Source organism: Schistocerca piceifrons, unplaced genomic scaffold (genome assembly GCF_021461385.2).
Source record: "Schistocerca piceifrons isolate TAMUIC-IGC-003096 unplaced genomic scaffold, iqSchPice1.1 HiC_scaffold_1886, whole genome shotgun sequence".
Classification (NCBI taxonomy): domain Eukaryota; kingdom Metazoa; phylum Arthropoda; class Insecta; order Orthoptera; family Acrididae; genus Schistocerca; species Schistocerca piceifrons.
The window spans coordinates 296913-321759 of NW_025727774.1; the positions used below are offsets into that span (position 1 = coordinate 296913).

At 43.2% G+C, this 24847-nt stretch overlaps 1 protein-coding gene across 1 annotated transcript in view; it reads left to right on the top strand.

Moving 5' to 3' along the window:
- Positions 1-24847, top strand: part of LOC124741227 — a 49013-nt gene that overhangs the window by 19163 nt on the left and 5003 nt on the right. Inside the window, exon 3 of the mRNA XM_047248723.1 lies at positions 10267-10394. Coding sequence (XP_047104679.1) covers positions 10267-10394 — 128 coding nt within the window. The remainder of the gene's footprint in view (positions 1-10266; positions 10395-24847) is intronic.

Below are 24847 nucleotides of genomic sequence, written 5' to 3' on the forward strand. Positions count from 1 at the left end.
CCTTAGAAATAATGTAAAGTGCGTTATAAAAAGTAGCGGAATTTGGCACATTGTGTACATTTATTTACTTCTTAATGCGTTTATTCCACCTGATAAAATTAAGGCATTAGTCCACTCTCTTATATATAACCTGACATCTCAATGGGTCAACATTACGACATGCGAGGTACACGAGCAGCACACGGTAGTGATAATTATACTACTTCTGCTAAAAACAACAACAACAACAACAATGGAGACACATAAGAACACACGTTTCTCTTGATGGGACATGCACAACTGTTGATACACATCCCAGTGATAAAATCAACTGCTGATGCACAATTTTGCAACTGTAGCATGTTATGCTTTATATCAGAATACACATACTACAAAAATTGTAGCTCTGCATCTTTAAGTTGACTTAGATGTAAAACAGTGTAACTGTTTCAAACTGTGGATGCATTACTTTTACATGTTTGTTCGCCTTTCTTTTAACAAATTACATAATGATAAAAACATCAAAACTTTACGTATTGCAATTACACAACATTATTGCTTCAGTACAAACAGTCATGATTGCACACGACGTTTGGCCTTGGAGCAGAGTGGAAGAGATTTTTTTTTTTTTTTTTTTTTTTGTGGTTTTAGGGCGCACAACTTCAATGGTCATTAGCGCCCTGACTACTCTAAGAATGCACCGCGAGGCACAAGTTGACCACAACAACTAAAAGGGAAAACACGAGAAAAGACAGACTGACAGGCATAGGATTAAAAAACAGCATCATCAAATGTCCTTAGCGAGGTTTGTCAAATTGATAAAACGAAGAACACGAGCAGCTGCTCGCGGGTCATCCGCTAAAATGGCATCGAAAGTATTTGGCAGGTTAAGATCGAGGCGCAGTGTGTTAAGATCTGGACAGGACATTAAAATGTGTCTAACCGTCAGCAAGTGCCCACATGGGCAGAACGGCGCCGGCGCAGCCGTCAGCAGATGGCGATGGCTGAACCGGCAGTGTCCAATTCTTAACCTTGCTAAAACGACCTCCTCCCGCCGAGAAGGGCGTGAGGAGGACGTCCAAGCCACGGGAAGAGGTTTTAAGGCCCGAAGCTTGTTGTCGGTAAGTGCAGCCCAATCGGCATGCCACAGCGATAAGATGCGCCGACAAATGACCCTGCTAAAATCGGACGAAGGAACACAACAAGAAGCTGTCCGAGGCTGGAGGAGCGCAGCCTTGGCCGCGGCATCTGCAGCTTCGTTCCCAGGGATACCGACATGGCCAGGAACCCACATAAAGCTAACTGGAGAACCGACGTCCACCAGCTGCTGAAGAGAGCGTTGGATCCGGTGTACGAAAGGGTGAACCGGGTACGGATCACTGAGGCTCTGGATGGCGCTCAGGGAAACTGAGCAGATGACATAAGCAGAATGTCGGTGGCGGCAGATGTAAAGAACAGCCTGGTAGAGGGCAAAGAGCTCAGCTGTGAAGACCGAACAATGGCCATGGAGCCGGTATTTGAAACTTTGTGCCCCGACAGTAAAGGAACACCCGACCCCGTCATTGGTCTTAGAGCCATCTGTATAAATGAAAGTCATGTTGATGAACTTCGAACGAAGTTCCAAAAAACGGGAGTGGTAGACCAAACCGGGGGTGACCTCTTTTGGGAGCGAGCTGAGGTCAAGGTGAATGCGGACCTGAGCCTGGAGCCAAGGTGGCGTGCGGCTCTCGCCCACTCGAAAGGTTGCAGGGAGTGAAAAATAAAGGTGTTGAAGGAGGCGACGGAAGCGAACTCCAGGGGGTAGCAGGGCAGAGACATACAACCCGTATTGTCGGTCGCGAGAGTCGTCAAAAAAGGAACGATAAGACGGGTGTTCGGGCATTGACAGTAGCCGACAGGCATACCGACAAAGCAGTATATCGCGCCGGTAGGTGAGTGGCAATTCGCCAGCGTCAGCATGAAGACTCTCTACGGGACTAGTATAAAATGCTCCGATCGCAAGTCGTAAACCACGATGTTGTATGGAGTTGAGACGGCGTAAGATGGATGGCCGTGCAGAGGAGTATACGAAGCTCCCATAATCCAGCTTGGAGCGGACGATCGACCGATATAGACGAAGTAGGACGGTTCGATCCGCTCCCCACGACATACCACTGAGAACACGGAGGACATTTAAAGAACGGGTACAACGGGCGGCTAAATATGACACATGTGGAGACCAGCTAAGTTTCCTGTCAAATGTAAGGCCTAAAAATTTGGTTGTCTCCACGATTGGGAGAGCAACGGGACCGAGTCGTAAGGACGGTGGGAGAAACTCTTTGTAGCGCCAGAAGTTAATACAGACCGTCTTCTCGGCAGAAAAACGGAAGCCATTGGCGACACTCCAGGAGTAAAGACGGTCAAGAGAACGCTGAAGACAGCGCTCCAGGACACGTGTACACTGCGCGCTGCAATAGATGGTAAAATCGTCCACGAAAAGGGAGCCTGATACATCAGCTGGGAGGCAATCCATTATTGGATTGATCGCGATGGCGAAGAGAGCGACGCTCAAAACTGAGCCCTGTGGCACCCCATTCTCCTGGCGAAAGGTGTCGGACAGGACAGAACCCACACGTACCCTGAACTGTCGATCCATTAAAAAGGAACGAATAAAAAGAGGGAGGCGACCGCGAAGGCCCCATGTATGCATGGTGCGGAGAATGCCCGCCCTCCAACAGGTGTCGTAAGCCTTCTCCAAATCAAAGAACACAGCCGCGGTCGGGCGCTTCCGCAAGAAGTTATTCATAATGAAGGTCGACAAGGTAACCAGATGGTCAACAGCAGAGCGGCGCCTACGAAATCCACATTGTACATTGGTAAGTAGGCGTCGAGACTCGAGCAGCCAAACCAATCGAGAGTTAACCATTCGCTCCATCACTTTACAGACACAGCTGGTAAGCGAGATAGGTCGATAACTGGAAGGCAAGTTCTTGTCCTTCCCCGGCTTAGGAATCGGGACAACAATAGACTCGCGCCAGCATGCGGGAACATGTCCCTCAATCGAGATGCGATTGTATGTACGAAGAAGAAAACCTTTACCCGCAGGAGAAAGGTTCTTCAGCATCTGAATATGAATAGAATCTGGCCCTAGAGCGGAGGACCGTGATCGGCCAAGTGCGTTTTCGAGTTCCCGCATGGTGAATGGGGCATTATAACTTTCACAATTCGAGGAGCGGAAGTTAGGTGGCCTAGCCTCCTCTGCCTGTTTGCGGGGGAGGAAGGCAGGGTGGTAATGAGCGGAGCTCGAAACCTCTGCGAAAAAGCGGCCGAAGGCATTGGAGACAGCCTCAGGGGCCACAAGGACGTCATGCGCGACCTTCAAGCCAGAAACTGGTGAGTGGACCTTAGTGCCAGAGAGCCGGCGCAGGCTACCCCAGACAACAGAAGAAGGAGTAAAACTGTTGAAGGTGCTTGTGAAAGCAGCCCAGCTGGCTTTCTTGCTTTCTTTGATAATACGACGACACTGAGCACTTAATCGTTTATAATTGATACAATTCGCCACTGTAGGGTGGCGTTTAAAGGTGCGTAAAACACGTCGACGAGCACGTAAAGCGTCTCTACATGCTGCAGTCCACCAGGGGACCGGTACGCGACGTGGAGAAGAAGTAGGGTGAGGGATGGAATATTCAGCAGCAGCGAGAATGACTTCCGTGAGGTGTGCGACCTGACGATCGCAGCTTGTGAAGGTTTGATCCTGAAAGGTCGCCCTGGAAGAGAAGAGCCCCCAGTCTGCCTTGGAGATGGTCCAATTAGAGAAGCACGGAGAGGGGGTATGCTGCAGGAGGTGGATAACACACGGGAAGTGGTCGCTCGAATATGTATCAGAAAGTGCATACCACTCAAACCGGCGTGCAAGTTGGGGAGTACATATAGAGAGGTCTAAATGGGAATAGGTGTGAGATGTGTCCGAAAGAAAAGTAGGGGCGCCAGTATTGAGGCAGACAAGATCGAGCTGGTTGAAAAGGTGTGCTAACAAGGAGCCCCTCGGGCAGGATGCTGGAGAGCCCCAAAGGGGATGGTGGGCATTGAAGTCTCCAGTTAACAAAAATGGTGCAGGTAGGTGAGCAATAAGTTGCATCACGTCTGCCCTGGTAACGGCAGATGACGATGGAGTGCAAACGGTACAAAAGGAAAACGTAAAAGTGGGGAGAGTAATGCGGATGGCAACTGCCTGCAGGCCGGTGTGCAACGTGATGGGATCGTAGTAAATATCATCCCGGATCAGCAACATAACCCCTCCATGAGCTGGGATACCTACCACAGGGGGTAGGTCAAAACGCACAGAGGTGTAGTGTGCCAAGGCAATTTGATCGCATGGGCATAGCTTCGTTTCCTGGAGGGCTACGACGAGCGGACGGTGCAAGCGGAGCAGCAACTTCAAGTCCTCTCGGTTGGAGCGAATGCTGCGAATATTCCAGTGAATAAGTGCCATCGTAAGAAAAGGAAGATGATAGAAGTGGTCACCTCGAAGGCCGCTTAGGGCCTGGCTTCGAGCGAGCACTGCCGCCGCAGAGTGGAAGAGAGGGGAGTCGCTTTCTCTCTCCCTCTGTCGCTCTTTGTTTTAACTCGCAGCCGTCGGTAGCTACAGAAAACTCTCGCTTCCCCACGGGAGGTATGCTTCGAAAAGGATGGAGGAACAGGAAAGTTCCATCTGAGGTTACGTCCTGGCGAGACTCTTCTTAATACTCGTACATCTGTATTTAGGGGAAGAATTGTCCGATTATCTGTGTCTAGAAGTCGAAATCTATCGTTTTGTAAATCCTGCTCTTCGACTGTGTGGCACACCTAGGGCCAGACATAAGCTCAGATGTCAGTTGAATTGCGATCAAGGGTGGATTGAAGTTTAAGAGAATGGTCTGGAAGAACAAAATGCGGAAAGGAGTGGGACACTAAAGTGCAAAGTAATCACGAACTTCATTTGAATTTCTCTTGGGCTGTAGATATTACGTTGATGAATACCACACAGGCATTTCATTCGAACAGATATGGACACCTATGAAAAGGGCATCGTAGGAATTGCACAAACAAAGATAGATATAAGGAGCTAACGGAAAAGAAACCTTGGGAAACAGAAAAAAACACAGCAATTGATCAGCAAATCATTGGCGAAAGTGTCAACCAAGAATTATTGAAGTTGGCGTCTAGAATATACGAGAATGGCGCTATAGCATTAGATACAACCCTGAAGATATAAGCAGATACTTGCGAGGCCTACCGCACAATGAGCATAACACCTCATGTATGGAATTTGTCGACAGGAATAATATATACAGAGGAATGGAAAAGATAATAGAGGATATGATAGATGACGATCATTTTGACTGTCAGAAGGCTAATAGCACAAGAGGGCGGCACGTCTGACATTGTAACTGATGCGGGAAGCAAAACTTGGAAAATAAAATGGACACATTCATAGGCCCTGAAAGGAAAAGCATCCGGAAATGTAAAATTCTGCAAAATGTTCGGAATATTGAGAAAAATAAGAGTAAGTTGCAAAGAAAGACGGGTAATACGTACAAGAACCAAGAGGAAACAATAAGGTTGCATGACCAAGAACAAAATACTGTCCCATCTTCCTACCAAAGCGTTTGGTATGTTCCATTCTTCACCGATTCTGCTGAGAACCTCATCATTTTTTCTTTTATGAGTCCATCTAATTTTGGACATTCTTCTCTAGCACCACATCTCAAACGCTTCGATTCTCTTCCGTCCCGGTTTTCCCACTGTCCATGTTTCACTTTCACAGAATACTGTGCTCAAAACTTAAGGGGTAGATTTTGGGAAAGTCACCCAGAACTGTGGGTCAGGGGAAACTTACTGTACGAGATGAGAAGGGAAGACTAATTGTTGAGGACTGCATCGGACGAGATTTGAAAACCTAAGGGCTTAAGACAAGGTGATATGCACGACAGAGATTACTGCTAAAACATTGATCACAAGTTATTAAGAGTGAGAAGGTAAGCACATTGTACGAAACAGAGGTGGGATGGGGCGGTGAAAAATAGATGGGAATGACATTGAAAGATGCAGGAAACTGAAACGGAGTGAATCAAAGAGTAGTTACAGTGATAAAAAGCTGGATGGCGAGAACCAAGGACACGTTGTAGAGTTAGTTCTCACCTACGGAGTCCTGAGATACTGGTGTCTGGGGGAGGAATCCAGGTGGTGAAACAGGCGCTGGTGTCACGAATGTCACGTCGTAGACCATGCTCTGCAACAGGATATTGTGAGTTACCAGTATATACCCTCAGCCTATGGCCATTCATCCTAATTGATAATGTGACGGTAGTCATGCCTATGTAGAAGGCTAAACAGTGTTTACGTAGTAGCTGGAATATGACTTGTATCTTTTCGCAGCTGGCTCTCCCTTTGATAGAATATGTTTTGCCAGTTACAGGGCTATTATAGGAGGACACACTCTTGTTAACTCGAGATCAATGTTTCAGCAGTAACCTCTGTCTTGTATATTAACCTATCTTACACCTTTAAGCTCCCTGGATGCGATCCCCAACATTCCTTCTCATCTTGTACGGTAAGTCTCCTCTTACCCGCGGTTCTGGGTGACTTTCCCAAAATCTACCCCTTTTCCCCCTTTTCCTAGACCTGGCCAGTCCTTTTCCTTAACCCTTCTTCCTTCCGTTTCAACCCTTTTACCTGCAGAAGGAGCCACTGGCTCCGAAAGCTTGCCAATCACAACAGTTTCTATGTGTGTTCTGCCGCTGCTTCGTGAGTCGATTCTTTTATCTATCCTATTAAATAATTTTATCAATGATTGTTTGATTTCGTTGTTACAAAACTGACAGTTGATGTTAGTTGACTTCGTTTGGCCGTGAACATCCTCTTTGAATGTTCTTCTCTACTCTTTTATGTTCTCTTTCATTTTTCCATTATGAGTTAGTTTGTCCTTGGTTAAAATGGCTCTGAGCACTATGGGACTCAACTTCTGAGTTCGTTAGTCCCCTAGAACTTAGAACTAGTTAAACCTAACTAACCTAAGGACATCACACACATCCATGCCCGAGGCAGGATTCGAACCTGCGACCGTAGCAGTCTCGCGGTTCCAGACTGCACCGCCTAGAACCGCACGGCCACTTCAGCTGACTACTTTTCCTCAAGGTAGCAGAATTCTTTCAGTTCGTCTTGATCCTCGTCTACAATTCTGACAAGCTGAACACTGATCTAATTTCTGCTAGACTTCATTAATTTAATCTTTTTTTGGTTTAGTCTTAATTCATAGAGTCTACCCATTAGATTGTTCATTCTACTCAACATCTCCTACTGTTACCTCTGACTTCCATTGAGAACAGCAATGACATCAGCTATTCCTGTCACTGATAACCTTTCAACATGAATTTTAATTCCATTTCTGAACCCCATTTTTAATTCCGTCATTGCTTCTTCGATGTACAGATTGAATCGTAGGGGCGATTAGATGTATGTCTTTTACCTTTCCTAACCTAATCTGTTTGTTATTGGTCTTCCTACTTTATGCTCTTGTTTGATGTACAAATTGCACGTAACCCTTCTTTCCCTAGAGGTTATACCCATTTTCCTTAGAGTTTCGGAAATCCTGCAACATTTTAAATTATCGTACGATTTTCATCTAACTACAAATCCTACGGACATGCCTAGATTTTCCTTAAGCCTCGCTTTAATCATCAATCGCCAACTGAGAAGTCCTTCGCTGATGCCTTTATCTTTCCTAAAACCAAATTGATCGTCATCTAGCACTTTCTCAATCTTCTTTTTCCTCTTATATACATATTCTTGAGAGCAACTTGAGTGTGAGAGCTCTTTAGGTAATTGTGCGGATGTCCTCGCACTTGTCTGTCCTTGAACATACAGAACTATGTGAATGATATTTTCAAGAGATACTGATTGTTTATCTGGAGAACCAGTTCGAATAATAATTTGGCTTCCAAATTTCTGAACAATTTTCGAAATTCCTAAGAACTCTTCCACATGCCTTCCACATGATTTGATCTTCCTGACCCCTGTTTGTTTCTGTGGGCTGGAGAGGTAGGCATCTCGACGGCCGCTGCTTCCCGTGAAGTCTCACGAGGGCCCCCTGAGGACAGAGCAGCGTCGACCTGACCGCCACAGGCAAAAGCGACTCCCGCCGCTGAACACCACAGAGCGCCCTACACTATGCTGCTTGTGGTAGCCACAGATCTCAACCCAGGTTACACCGGTCTGTCTGTGATGGCTGGTGAACTTCTCCCAACCCGTGGCTATACATTCTGGCAGTCGTTGCCCTACAGCCAGATGCCAGTGTAATGTGTCGGTACGATGCTCTCAAGTCCCTCATGCCGATGATTCGTTTTTTTTACAAAGTCATTAAGATGCACGTTCTTTGGACTTTCTCTTTTGCGATTTGCGCTGAGTAATTCCAATAGCATTAGGAACAGAACAAACATCGTGTACACACATCATTCTCCATCTGTAGCAATGTCTTTTTTGTACTGAAAATAGGCTCGCATAAGAACGAAATGCCAAAAATCTGGCACGGGCATTAAAATAATGCAGTATTTTTCTTAAAGACGTTGTGTCTGCCATTAACTGTAACATTATTTGTTTTCACAACTACATTTTCGATCCTGTGCCCTTTATACAGGTATACAGCAATAACCGAAAGGTGAAGTGCAGATGGCATGTATGGAACGCCATTATCATCCCATACATGAGGCAGTTATATTACAAAAAATGCTAAAAGCAGCACATCACTTGCACCGGGCCACTGGAGGTGTCAAAATTTACAAATCTTCTGACGTGTGTATATCTCACTGTTGTCTCTGTATGTTGAGTCTCCTAACTCAGAGTGTACATCAACTTTAGATGAGCGTAAGGATCATAGCAATGGCAAAGGTAAATTTATTGTTACTGACGTTAACATCACTAACATGAATCTCCTCAAATCACTGTTCATGATGTTTATACGACAACTGAGGCGGTTGGTGGGGAACATATTCACAAGTCGTTTCTTCTTTGCCCTTAGCAGTGATTGTACATGCCACAGTAAACGTTTTATACCAGAGTATCTTAATATCGTGTTTACATTTGTTGACAAAATTTGGCATTCTGTTTACGATACAAGCATTTGGCATAAAGAAAAAGGATAAGACATTTCTTTATTGTGATAGTGCGTAATAGCACATATGGTATCCATCGTCAAAGGCTTACATTAGTTTGGCTGCTCATAAAAACATGGCAGTAATAATCATATATATATATATATATATATATATATATATATATATATAATTTTACATGTGTATTCTTTGTAGCACATTAACATCACAAAGGTATAAATCGCATTCACAACAACTTTCGTACATGAATTGATCCGGTGGACAAATAAAAAGAAAAAGGAGTACAAAAAAGAGATAAAAACATGTGATGGGATACATGTCACACATTACAGAACGTTATGTGTATCATCATGTAATTGTAAAATGTACTGTTAATATGTAAGGTCCTGTACCAGTACAAATGTAGTCATACATTTCCATGCTCCTTAGAAAGTTTAGGCCGAGAATGGCTTTTTCAGCTACACTTGCAAAACACCTTATTCAATTTTTTACTGAATTAATAAAATATATTACTTATGTTAAAATAAATACATCCTAAATATAAAAACGTGTATGAGTGGACATAATTCTTCCTCATTTCCATACATATCATACAACTCACGGGAAACACAGTAAAGACTACTCATATTGTAAAGCCAGCATAAACACGATTCTGTGCAAATCGTTACGTCCTATGCTTGTCAGTAAGTCAAAGTCAAATAGCCAAACTATACATTCTCATTTATGTTACTTTCTATTATTAGCACGTAAAACTGTCTGGAATTTATCTCGAGGTCTCTTATTTCTTAAATCTGTCTTATTGTTGGGCAAGCTGTGTGGGTGATTTTTGAAACAGTTCTACATTTCCACTTCTTCAGGTATTTTGATACTTCTACCAATAGGTTAATTTTTATTACCGGATCTACGTTAGGTGATGGTACTCCTCTCTCTTTGCTTGATGTGCTCTTTAAATTTGTCGCTGGAATATGAGCTTTGTAACGTCCGGTCAAGGTGTCCACGGTGTAACTCATACGATTACTGACACTGTATATTGATCTAGTTTCAAAAGGTAAATGCTACCTGCATAGACTTTGTGGGGGCAGAAAGTGAAAGCTGTGCTTCCTACAGAAGTCTGATCCACTGGCTTGTTCACCAGTCCGTCGTCTCCCGTCTTGTGCAGAGCTGCAGGCCCAGGCGGCTGTTTTCCGGGAACGACTCTCCAGCTGCTGGCGGGACTTGGCGCAGCTGCTCTCACTCGGTGCGACGCACGCCTCGCAGCTGTTGGTTCCCCTCGCATTCGAACGAATGGTAAGTGGAGTTTTTTCCTCCTCTTATAAACTGTATTATACGTACAGGGGGTGAGAAAATGACACACACCACCTGGTCAGTTCTTGGAGACTGTTTCCCAGTTTACCTTCTTCACACTGTAGCTATCTTTGGCTCTCCAGTTCTAATACTAGCCATCTGGAAGAATTCTGAACCAACCTCTACTTCTGTGAGCCTTTTGGGGCTATGATACAGGGAGGCTAAGCTCGGAATGGTTAGAGATCGAAGATAATCGTCTGTATCTTTCTTTTCTCGTATTTGCTAGCTACTTCTCTTACAGATTCAGATAACTTTGCATCCAATCCTGCTTTACAAGCTGAAGCATGTTAGCTTCATATTTAGTGGAGAGTGGTCTAGAGTCTCAGTGTGGCTTTTCAAGTCTCCATCAGCATCTTCTCTTCCTAAGAATCTTACTCCATATGGAAGGCCTATAAAATTACTTCTCTCAACATGGAGGTTCGTCAACTTCAAATCTCGTAATGAACCTGTATACATACCACATAATTCATACATTTCGACGCAACTGTTCAACGTCTTCCCACCTTAACATTCACGTGACCATTTCCCACGACTCCATGGCCAGACGATAGCGCAGCTCACACTTGTGGCTCGACGCCATTGGCGGCCCCCTGTGCTCACCACTGCCAGCCAGCACGGCAATGCGCCAGGCGCCGCAGCCACAGAGGACGCGCGTCAATAACGAAACCCTGCAGCTGGGGTCCACCAGGTGGCGCGTGTTGCGTCTGCGAGTGGCTTTGTTAAAGGCACTGTGCTACCACAGTCACAACCAGAACATTTTATGAATATGTCATGGCCAATGAAAATCTCTGTCAGACTAACCTGAAACCGGATGCTGCTTTCTGAGAGCATCCATCTCAGTCGTTAGCTTTTCTGCACGTGTCTCGTGGCCTAACTCGAACCATTATCGAGTCTGAATTCTCTGTCTATGATTTATGAACACCACCACCAGTGATGTTCCCACTGCCGAGAGTAAAAGCTATGTGCTCTTAACACATACACTGGACTCGCATTCGGGAGGACGACGGTTCAATCCCGTGTCCGGCCATTCTGATTTAGGGCACGGCCGACTTCATTCCCCAGCCTTCCCTAATCCGATGAGACCGATGACCTCGCTGTCTGGTCTCCTTCCCCAAACAACCCAGCCTTAACACATAGAATGGCCACTGTGCATTATGACTGTTTGGATTCTGACAGTAGTATACATGGCAAGTAAAAGGACGCAGTATGATCTGTGTCTTTGTGTAACTTTTTGTGGCGTATGTAGCAACGTGCCAGTCCCTAAAGTATCGTGTGAGCCTCAATTTCGATCGTTTGAGAAGAGAATTAGGCGATACCTGTTTTAGTGAACTGAAAAGGTTCTGAGTAGATTAAATCTTTTTCCTATAAATATTACGGATGTTTGCTGGATGGTAATTTCAAAGATTGATAGTTGCGGGTTCCGCATTTAAGGATGGTTTCTGCCGACATCGTGTCATGTCCTGTCATTGCATCTTGTTTTCGTTACCATCATCTATGCATTTCACTGCAGGAAAGGCAATTTACCTGATACGTATCCAATATTTTGTAGAGTTAGTACCTCACAGCTTGCGAGAATGTTTAAAGGACGACTTCTTTATTACATTTGCGGTGCAGATACGCTTCGTTGATCATACACTGCACCTGCTTAGGAAAAGTGTAATTGCGAAAAGTTATTCCGTGAAACCAATGTTGTACAGATAGTTTCGATTTAAAGACACACTTTGCTTTCTGAATGAAACTTGAGTCTTCAGACAGCTGCAGCAGTCTCGAGGTATTCGTATTCGAGATAATTCCTCTCGTGGTTCTTCACTACAGCCCTGCAGAGTAGTACGGCAGGGCGTGCTGTGCCCCAGGTAAGGACGCAGCTGACGATTTTGACCCTGTGCCCCTGGTAACTGGGCTCTCACATAATACTGTGCACAAATATGTATGTATGTATGGTCAGAATAGTTCAAATGTCTCTGAGCACTATGGGACTTAACTTCTGAGGTCATCAGTCCCCTAGAACTTAGAACTACTTAAACCTAACTAACCTAAGGACATCACACACATCCATGCCCGAGGCAGGATTCGAACCTGCGACCGTAGCAGTCACGCGGTTCCAGACTGAAGCGTTTAGAACCGCTTGGCCACACCGGCCGGCATAGATTAGGTCTAGATGGCAGAAAGCGCAGTGGCGCCATGGCAAGGACGACGGATTCAACGTATTGGAAGGTGCCGATTCAAAAGTGTGCACCACCTTCCAATTCACTGCTCCTGCACAACGAGGGAAATTCTGAATTTTATTTTTCGTTTTCTGTACTGCTTATCGACGTACGGGTAAGAGTCGACTGCAGCCACGTGTCACCACTACAGTGATTTTGGGTTTGTCCGTACGCCGGGCCCCCTACTGTGTGGACTCGGCCCGTGTCTCTCGCTGGCCTCCCTCGCCCTGTGTTGCTGTGACGCCCACAGCCGGGCTGTCGGAAGCGCGAAGCGGCTCAGACCGCAAACGGGATGTTAGCTGCCCGCTGACCGCTAACCGCATGCTGTCACTGCGAGGACGTGACGCACGTCCCACACACACACACACACACGTAAACGCGTGCAGTATTCCCGGCGCACATCCGCAAAGCTCAACTTACGCAAATACGAATTGGAGGCGATAAATCGCGACCCCGTCTAGAACCGGTCGGCCATGTATGTGTGTATGTAAATTTAAAAAATATTGTATTCGAAAAGGATTTATTTTTCTCTGGCTCCTGCCATCAATATAAAACTGATAAAGGAGATATTTCATTCAAAAAATATGAAAAAGAAGAACAACTGTATTGTGAAAACAACTGAAAGCTTTTTAATTTCCATTTTTTCTCGTATTTGTTATATACGTAACAGTTTTGTTATTGCGTAATTGATTCATTACAATATACACATTCTTTTGTGAATAAGGTAATTTTTTAATTTCCAATGTCTATTAAACACTTATTAATAACTCATAGAGAGAGAGAGAGAGAGAGAGAAGTTTTCAGTGTGTACATACAGGGTGTTTCAAAAATGACCGGTATATTTGAAACGGCAATAAAAACTAAACGAGCAGCGATAGAAATACACCGTTTGTTGCAATATGCTTGGGACAACAGTACATTTTCAGGCGGACAAACTTTAGAAATTACAGTGGTTACAATTTTCAACAACAGATGGCGCTGCAAGTGATGTGAAAGATATAGAAGACAAGGCAGTCTGTGGGTGCGCCATTCTGTACGTCGTCTTTCTGCTGTAAGCGTGTGCTGTTCACAACGTGCAAGTGTGCTGTAGACAACATGGTTTCTTCCTTAGAACAGAGGATTTTTCTGGTGTTGGAATTCCACCGCCTAGAACACAGTGTTGTTGCAACAAAACGAAGTTTTCAACGGAGGTTTAATGTAACCAAAGGACCGAAAAGCGATACAATAAAGGATCTGTTTGAAAAATTTCAACGGACTGGTAACGTGACGGATGAACGTGCTGGAAAGGTAGGGCGACTGCATACGGCAACCACAGAGGGCAACGCGCAGCTAGTGCAGCAGGTGATCCGACAGCGGCCTTGGGTTTCCGTTCGCCGTGTTGCAGCTGCGGTCCAAATGACGCCAACGTCCACGTATCGTCTCGTGTGCCAGAGTTTACACCTCTATCCGTACAAAATTCAAACGCGGCAACCCCTCAGCGGCGCTACCATTGCTGCACGAGAGACATTCGCTAACGATATAGTGCACAGGATTGATGATGGCCATATGCATGTGGGCAGCATTTGGTTTACTGACGAAGCTTATTTTTACCTGGACAGCTTCGTCAATAAACAGAACTGGCGCATATGGGGAACCGAAAAGCCCCATGTTGCAGTCCCATCGTCCCTGCATCCTCAAAAAGTACTGGTCTGGGCCGCCATTTCTTCCAAAGGAATCATTGGCCCATTTTTCAGATCTGAAACGAGTACTGCATCACGCTGTCTGGACATTCTTCGTGAAATTGTGGCGGTACAAACTGCCTTAGACGACACTGCGAACACCTTCTGGTTTATGCAAGATGGTGCCCGGCCACATCGCACGGCCGACGTCTTTAATTTCCTGAATGAATATTTCGATGATCGTGTGATTGCTTTGGGCTATCCGAAACATACAGGAGGCGGCGTGGATTGGCCTCCCTATTCGCCAGACATGAACCCCTGTGACTTCTTTCTGTGGGGACACTTGAAAGACCAGGTGTACCGCCAGAATCCAGAAACAATTGAACAGCTGAAGCAGTGCATCTCATCTGTATGTGAAGCCATTCCGCCAGACACGTTGTCAAAGGTTTCGGGTAATTTCATTCAGAGACTACGCCATATTATTGCTACGCATGGTGGATATGTGGAAAATATTGTACTATAGAGTTTCCCAGACCGCAGCGCCATCTGTTGTTGAAAATTGTAACTACTGTAATTTCGAAAGTTTGTCTGCCTGAAAATGTACTGTTGTCCCAAGCATATTGCAACAAACGGTGGATTTCTATCGCTGCTCGTTTAGTTTTTATTGCCGTTTCAAATATACCGGTCATTTTTGAAACACCCTGTACTTAGAACAGCAACAGCAATGGCAGCTCAAAAACAATACACACACACACACACACACACACACACACACACACACACACACACACACACACACACACGCACCATAAACATATTGTACATGTTCCACACGAAATATATACTCTGTCTCTGTCTCTCTCTCTCTCTCTCTCTCTCTCTCTCTCTCTCTCTCACACACACACACACACACACACACACACACACACATGGACGCACGCAGTGTGCAATGAAACATTCATAATCTCAAACATACACTCAGAACTGTGACAAACAGCTCATCAAAGTAGTCCACACACACCCAGTCAAATGGAACACCTTTTTACCTTTTTACTAACAAATAAACCTACCCAGACACATCAGTAAATAGTCTGGGTGCAGCAGATTTCCACACTTATGCCCCACGATGAACCACTTGTGATCGTGATAGGACACCCTTGCTTCCAGCTGGAATTGCAGTATATACCTCAGTATATAACCTCAATCGAAATGTCTCCTGATAAGCATTTGTGGCGCAGCGCCAATGTCCTAGAGGAGGCACCTGTTGAAGTCCCTGAACGTGAAAGTCTTTCAGGCTGTGAAAATCACCGTGTCTGTCATGCAGACTTGTGGGATAGTCCAGCTCTACCTCTAGGACATATCCCTCAACAGCACCAGCAGCCACATATTTGATCTCTTTCCTCAGTCTGGTGATTTCCGCTTTGGACATCCATGAGAGCCCTTGAAAAGGGAGACTTTGTTGCATGGTTTGCTTTGAGAGACAGTTTACATCCAGGTAAAGGATGAAACTGAAATCGTCAGACAACCTGTACTCCCCCTCGATTATTTGCAAGTTATTTGCCTTGGCATACCTGCGCACACATTGGCAAAGTCACTTGTGGACCGCATGTTCCAGGAAGACATGCATCTCAACGTTGGTCAAGAATTCGCTGCTGGCTTGTGTCTTTCTTAACATGGCATCCCACGAAATCTCAGCCATATGCTACAGAACTTCTCGAAGATGTTGCCGCTCAGATGTACATTCGTGTTCATCATTTTACATGTTCTGATAAATCAGAGATGCTGTAGGGAAGCAGCCTACTCACGCTGTAGTAAATTCACATCAGTTTCCATTGTGTGCCAGCCAGTCTGCTGTAACTAGCTCTGACGTCATAAATGTTGCGCAATACTTTAAAAAATCAAGCAAATGACCTAAAACTTTTGTAGCAGGTCAGGAATAATACTAAATTAATGTGTGTTAAATATCAGTTCGATAACTTCAGTCATTTTCGAGATTTGGACGTTTTTCTAAAAAAATCATTGGCGCAACAGAAAAGAGCTAGAGACTTCAAAATTTATATTTAGATTCATCTTTCATAATGATTTAATAAAAACAGTACTTTGGATTTCACAAATTAAGATTTTAGTGGAAATTCATGATTTTGTGGTTTTCGTCTCAAAACTGAAGGAAGCGAGATAGATTAAGTAGGTTAATAAATAAGGCTAGGATGTTTAGATTTAAATAGGTTGGAGGTCCGCTATGACTATGAAGATGTGAAAAGTTTCTTTTGAATACCTATAAAATTATAGCGATAGCGGATCTCAAAAGGGCCAGTTCAGAGCTCATCTACTGCGTGCAGTGTAATTTAATTATTTCTCTCGCCCAAAATATTTAACTTCGCCACGTCAAAATTTTATTATCAATACTTACCTGCGTGCTGAATGCACGTTTAAATTAAGAGCTTCTTCGGCCATCAGCAAAAGAAGCTATAAATTATTATGTAACTTGAAGTGGTGCGTTACTAGCCCAGCGGCTAGCCGAAAAGATCAGGCGTTCCCTTCGCCGTCCGCACCACGGGTTTATATATAAGGATGCTGCGCGAGGAAAAAAGGCCCCAGTTCTCTCCAAGCGCTGAATGACACGCCATCTGTGTCGGGAGCCGCATCACATCAGTGTCACTGCTACAAACAGCCTCGGGTGCCGTATTAAGTTACTAGAGATACGCGGAACCATTAAAACATTTTATGTGAAGTGTTAATTCTGGAATGATTTTCATTATCTAGCTTCAGTTTGCGTATTGTCGTATTTTCACGTGCCGTCGCGGGACAGACATTCTACCAAATATTTAGCGTGGCGTTTGATGAAGTATTTTCATCAAATTATGGCGAGCATTCTTTTAACATTTAATTCGGACATTTATAGTTGCATCAGCGCATTAGACTCTGAACTGCTCTGTTAGTTAGGTTGTAGGGATACTTGTGTTTTTTTTATCAGTGAATTTCAGAATATATTCAACTATTTTGGAAAACCGTTTTTGATTAGAAATCCCGGACAATCTCCTAATTCCTCAGAGCTATAAGCTGCAGCTATAAGGGTATCTCAATTGAAGTGGGCACTAGGATCTCTAATTACTGGCTCCATGTTTTATTAAATCACTTTCTGGGTGCCAAGAAGTAAATAGAGAGCCAGTGTTGAGAACGGCGAAAGACAGCATTAACAACATTCTAAAAGCCAGAAACTGATTCAACATGCAAGCGTTTATCCAGCAATCAGATTTAATAATTGTTTTTACAAAATCATCCGCCGCCCCACATATGGTGCATCGGCCGGGAAATGTTACAACATTCAAACAAGGATACAACAGTAAATGTTTCAAACTTATCCGCCGCCCCACATATGGTGCATCGGCCGGGAAATCAACTAGGTGAAAGTGATTTTTAGCTATTCGGATTCGCAAGTGGAATGCGACATGCAACTGAGTATAGAACAGTGAATGTGTTACGTGTGCATGTGGACGACGCTATTGGATTAACAACGCATCTGGATTGACGGAGCTGGCACTGAGTCTAGCGGTGCTGCCGGCATCGCGAGAAGCCAGTCTCGCTGCACCGCAGTCGTCCGCTGGAGCAGCCGACGCAGCGCCTGCAATTGCGGGCCACGCAAACACACAACAGCCGTCGGAGAGCCGTCTGCAGTTCAACGTGCCACGTCGCATCAGGAATCCTGGTACGCCGAGCCGGCAACGCCATACGTCGTGCAGAAGGAACTAAGTTAAGTGAAAAGCTGTTAAAAATTTTACTAACCTGCACTAAACGACTGTCGGCGATGGAACCGCCAAAAGAAACTGAGGTTAAACTTATATCAGAACCTATGTCTGTTGAGGGAACTGTAAATCCAGACAACGGTTCGAGTGTAAATATGCATGGAAGTAGTAATGTTAAAGTGAAATATGAAGTATTGTCTCCTGACAGTAGTGTGCGAAGGGGCAATGATTCAATAATAGAGACCCCTTTAGTAAAGCAGAATGCAGATGACCAACTGAAATTAGTGAAGAGCTATTTAGGAAATGCGAACTATCCTAAGGTCTCACAATACTATTGCCTGCATAAAGGTATTCTGTTTAGAAGGAAGAAGTTAGGTGTTTCTGAGTGGAAGCTGTGCTTTCCCTCACAACATGTAGACTTACTAATCGACTATGTACACCTGAGGTATGGGCACTACGGTGCAAAGAAGTGCATTGCAAAATTACAAGAGAAGGTTGTGTTTGACAACATGTACCGCCGTGTGGCCAAGCGTCTAGCATCGTGTGTAGTGTGCCAGAAAGTCCGTGCTTCCAACACCAGAATACAAGGAGATATGCATTCAGTAGAGCCAACTGAAACCCTAGAATTACTGGCTTGTGATTTGTTTGGCCCTCTTCCTGTTTCGAGAGGTGGTTGCACCCATGTTTTTGTTGTGGTGGATGGATTCAGTAAATATGTTAAACTATACCCAATTAAAAGAGCAAATGCAAAAACATTGGTTGAAAAGTTGGAAAAAGATTTCTTCGTGAACGTTGGCGTTCCGAAGAATTTGCTGTCAGATAATGGACCTCAATTTATTTCTGATAGATTTAAGGAATGTCTAGATAAGGCCGGCGTGAAACATCTGAAAATATCTGCGTATTTCCCCCAAGGAAATATGAGTGAACGTATTATGAGGGAATTGAATAGGCTTTGCAGAACTTATTGTGCTCGGAAACACTCAAGTTGGGCAGAGCACATTAAGTATTTTGAGAATGTAATTAACAACTTAAGACATGATGCAACTGGTTTTGCACCTTGCGAATTGATGTTTGGCCAAGAACCGCACAATGTGATTGCAGATATGGTAGAATTCCCTATTCTAACGCAAATATCCACAGACGAGAAGAAACTAAAGGCTAGGGCTAATATGAGAAAAAGAGCGTTGGAAAGGAAGAAGCGTCATGACGCAAAAGCTGTACCTACTAGCTTTGAAATAGGTCAATTAGTCCTTGTTAAAACCAAAGAAAAATCAAAGAAAGTAAATGCAGAAACAAAGAAATTCATGTACGTATACCAAGGACCTTTCAGGATCATAGGAAAACCACATACCAATGCATATAGGCTACCCTAAAAGTAAGAAGCTATTAGGTCTCAGGAACGTGATCGACCTAAAGAAATTCATAGGTAGTGAATGAATGCTGTAGGGAGGAGGTTGTTATGTAACCTCTACACAGTGTGGCAGCTGTGCAGTCCCAGCTGTGTGAGATCTTCTTTCCCTTTTCAGGTCTCACTCACTCTTCATCTTTTCTATCCACCTAAAATTTCTAACTCTTCTTTACAGCATTAAACCAATGAATGCTGTAGGGAGGAGGTTGTTCTGTAACCTCTACACAGTGTGGCAGCTGTGCAGTCCCAGCTGTGTGAGATCTTCTTTCCTTTTCAGGGCTCACTCACTCTTCATCTTTTCTATCCACCTAAAATTTCTAACTCTTCTTTACAGCATTAAACCAATGAATGCTGTAGGGAGGAGGTTGTTCTGTAACCTCTACACAGTGTGGCAGCTGTGCAGTCCCAGCTGTGTGAGATCTTCTTTCCTTTTCAGGGCTCACTCACTCTTCATCTTTTCTATCCACCTAAAATTTCTAACTCTTCTTTACAGCATTAAACCAATGAATGCTGTAGGGAGGAGGTTGTTCTGTAACCTCTACACAGTGTGGCAGCTGTGCAGTCCCAGCTGTGTGAGATCTTCTTTCCCTTTCAGGTCTCACTCATTCTTCCTCTTTCCTATCTACAAAAATTTCGACCTTTTCTTTCCAAATACTAAAATTTTCCGTTATGACTATCAAGCCATGAGTTATGTAACCATTCTATCTACCATTTAGTGAAGAAAAATACCTAATGTGACAAACCTAATAGTGACAAACAATAGAGAAGTATGACGTAATTAAGATATGAAATGTATTTGAGTAACAATTATGTATAGTACCCTGGTAATGTAGTAACTACAAAGTGTTGTTGTATTGGAAATGGTCCACCAACAGTAATTTAAAAAGATATATGAATTCATGTACAAGCAGGATCTGAAGTGGTAGTGAAACCTAGTGTATGCGTTAGAGCTAACTAAGAAATAGTAAAAGAGATTGCTTAGTGTTAGGAAAAATATGCAGATAAGTTGTAAGATTACACTCACCTGGTGTAGCAAGGAAAGGCAGTGTAATAGAATTGAGCAGTGTTTGTGGTTGAGACGTGAAGGACACGTCCCTGAAGTATTTATAAGGTTGGAGCTGACCATTATTTTAGTGTAGTGTGTAACAGGATACACCTACACATATTGAGGTTATGAGTTGGAGGCGTGAATGCGACCATAGGTACCCTTATGTTAGATGAGACAGAGCAGCTCATGGTGTCCTATAGGTTTAAGGAATTTAGCATTACGCTCGTCCATATTTACTTGATGCACTTTAGTGGTAGGTCTGAGAGAGACTACCGGAGGTTTTAGCGTCCGATCGAGTGGAAATGGATTGCCACGTGAGCAAACTAATCAGCTGCAATACACTATGAATATGAAATAAATGTGCTATCCTATGCTTTAAATATTAATAGAGTGAGTGTTAAATAAGTACATACACTAGCAAAATAAATAAATAACATACTGACAGATGTGAAACATTATTTTAGCTCAGCATAAATACACTTCAAAGTAAGTAAGTAAGTACCTAATTGCAGATGTGGAACTGACAACAGTAGAGGACCAATAAGTGGATTTAGTAGTCAACTAAACGTAGTGTGTTTTGAACACTCACAACTGTACTATTACCAAAAGTTACTCACATGTACAAAGAAGCTGACAAAACAATCACTAATCACACTCATACTATCTCTAAGAATAAAGTAATCAAAGATGAGTCAGTTAAGTAAATAAAATGCAGATTTGTCAGGAATGTACCGAGCATTGGTTCAGTGTTCCGGCCCAGAAATAATAAATTCAGATTAAATATGATTTATGATTGTATGCCTTAGGAGCATAAATTTTCTCTAATACATGACTAAAGGCGTTTTGAGCCATTTGTTTACCGATTTTATTACAGTTAAGTAACCACGAGAGTAAAATTGAAAAAGTTCTGTTAACTTTGTTCCAGCAAAATATTGAAGGATAAAATGTATATATCCCCATTTCATTGTGACCCACCCATAGATATTAAGTGAACAGAGTCTGAGGCACTCTTTTTGTTTGTTCTACAGGACAAACCAGATAATGGCAGCCTGGTAGCTGCGTGAAAGCGTGGAGTGACTTGGACACAACTCACAGTGACCCCTCCCCTTTCCCCCATGTAATTTAGAGTGATCGTGAAGGACGCACACCATAGCAACTTCCCCTCCTCTACCCTTGTGAATGGAAGTGTAGGACGCCAGCCAAAGCGGCTACAACCACGTGTGTAAAAATTATTGGTGAACTTTTCTTTCAGGTTTAGAAAAGACTGCTAAGAGATAATCATCTGTTTATGTGTCATGTTATTTTCTTTGAATTTGTGTATGTAAAAATGTATTTAATGTATTTAATGGATCTAAGATTTTCATAATTTTTCAATTTGTATGTGTTTGTTTGTCTAAGGCAATATGTATGCCAAAATATTTCATTGACTTTGCTTAAAATTTTGAGTAATGACATTGTTTAAAAGGCAGTGAACATGCCTACAATTTAAATAATTAATGTAGGTAATCAGTTTTCTTTAATGTTTCTACAGGTTTATATTTCAATTTTGATTTCTCATAGGGAGTTAAACTGTACTCTTGCTTCCCTTTTTGTAATTAAATTTTTTTTTCATTCATTAACATTCATAAACAAAAAATTTAAGTAGAGGGTGATGTAGGGAAGCAGCCTACTCACGCTGTAGTAAATTCACATCAGTTTCCATTGTGTGCCAGCCAGTCTGCTGTAACTAGCTCTGACGTCATAAATGTTGCGCAATACTTTAAAAAATCAAGCAAATGACCTAAAACTTTTGTAGCAGGTCAGGAATAATACTAAATTAATGTGTGTTAAATATCAGTTCGATAACTTCAGTCATTTTCGAGATTTGGACGTTTTTCTAAAAAAATCATTGGCGCAACAGAAAAGAGCTAGAGACTTCAAAATTTATATTTAGATTCATCTTTCATAATGATTTAATAAAAACAGTACTTTGGATTTCACAAATTAAGATTTTAGTGGAAATTCATGATTTTGTGGTTTTCGTCTCAAAACTGAAGGAAGCAAGATAGATTAAGTAGGTTAATAAATAAGGCTAGGATGTTTAGATTTAAATAGGTTGGAGGTCCGCTATGACTATGAAGATGTGAAAAGTTTCTTTTGAATACCTATAAAATTATAGCGATAGCGGATCTCAAAAGGGCCAGTTCAGAGCTCATCTACTGCGTGCAGTGTAATTTAATTATTTCTCTCGCCCAAAATATTTAACTTAGCCACGTCAAAATTTTATTATCAATACTTACCTGCGTGCTGAATGCACGTTTAAATTAAGAGCTTCTTCGGCCATCAGCAAAAGAAGCTATAAATTATTATGTAACTTGAAGTGGTGCGTTACTAGCCCAGCGGCTAGTCGAGAGAGCCGAAAAGATCAGGCGTTCCCTTCGCCGTCCGCACCGCGGGTTTATATATAAGGATGCTGCGCGAGGAAAAAAGGCCCCAGTTCTCTCCAAGCGCTGAATGACACGCCATCTGTGTCGGGAGCCGCATCGCATCAGTGTCACTGCTACAAACAGCCTCGGGTGCCGTATTAAGTTACTAGAGATACGCGGAACCATTAAAACATTTTATGTGAAGTGTTAATTCTGGAATGATTTTCATTATCTAGCTTCAGTTTGCGTATTGTCGTATTTTCACGTGCCGTCGCGGGACAGACATTCTACCAAATATTTAGCGTGGCGTTTGATGAAGTATTTTCATCAAATTATGGCGAGCATTCTTTTAACATTTAATTCGGACATTTATAGTTGCATCAGCGCATTAGACTCTGAACTGCTCTGTTAGTTAGGTTGTAGGGATACTTGTGTTTTTTTTATCAGTGAATTTCAGAATATATTCAACTATTTTGGAAAACCGTTTTTGATTAGAAATCCCGGACAATCTCCTAATTCCTCAGAGCTATAAGCTGCAGCTATAAGGGTATCTCAATTGAAGTGGGCACTAGGATCTCTAATTACTGGCTCCATGTTTTATTAAATCACTTTCTGGGTGCCAAGAAGTAAATAGAGAGCCAGTGTTGAGAACGGCGAAAGACAGCATTAACAACATTCTGAAAGCCAGAAACTGATTCAACATGCAAGCGTTTATCCAGCAATCAGATTTAATAATTGTTTTTACAAAATCATCCGCCGCCCCACATATGGTGCATCGGCCGGGAAATGTTACAACATTCAAACAAGGATACAACAGTAAATGTTTCAAACTTATCCGCTGCCCCACAATGCCGAAGTCCTGCTGTTCATTCAACAAGTGCCCGTTCTTTCCATTCATTATGGAAATGCCTCTTAGTTTACTAGAGAATCCAGATATTCGTATGGAAAGACCCCTTCTCCGTCACAAGTTGAAACTCTTGAAACTCTACATCATCGAGATAAGTGGCTCCCTTTGCTAAGAATATCTCCAGGACGCGTTGGTTCAACAAATTTCTAAAGAGACGTGAGCATGAACCGTTGTGAATCCAGGAAGCGGCATGTATTTGTGAACGGTGTCAGCAATGACACTGATCTCATCATCCTACTACCCAGACTCGTCAAAGTGCTGAACTAGAAAGTGGGCATCATGCTCACTGAAATTGTGGAAAAGATGGCTGTGTGCTGTGGCAGTTGGTACTTAAGGTTACACGGGTTGTCAGCTGCACTCTGGGACTTCCCCGTTACGTGGCAACAGTCTCTACAGGGAGCTTCCTCACATCTGTCTACACAAAGTCCCCAGGTATAACGATCAGCTGCCTGCTTGTACAGTGCATCATTCTCCTTCACGTTGGTCATGAGGACGTTTTCACTATAAATGTTATAAACATCCCGTACAAGACTTTCAAGCTCAGTGAGCAACCATCTCGCACTATCCCCTTGACATAAGATTTTAATTTTAGTGCACAGAACTTGATGGCTAGCCACATATCGTATGCATCATTTTGTGACAGTGATATGGGAGGCAGAGGCACCACGTTCACACTGTACCACAGGAGCTAGGAGGCGCTCTAAATCGACGTAAACGACGAAGGGACAGAAGTGTTGGTGAGAGGCATTCTTAAACTTCGAGAACCGTTTATCCTTGATAAGCATTTCCACACCTATTGTTTCCTGGCTCTAGCAGTCAATCAAGTGTCTTTCAAGATACATGCTCTTGGTAAACGAGACATCCACAGCAAAAATGTCTTGCACCTTTTTTGTTTTCATTTCAGAGGAACGTAGGTGGGACATGCATTTGATCCAAACGCTGTGTTGCTTATCGCCTTCAGAGATTAGCAGCAGGTCTACACTTTTTTGATGTTTCTTGGTTAATATGGACAAGAAGAGGGGA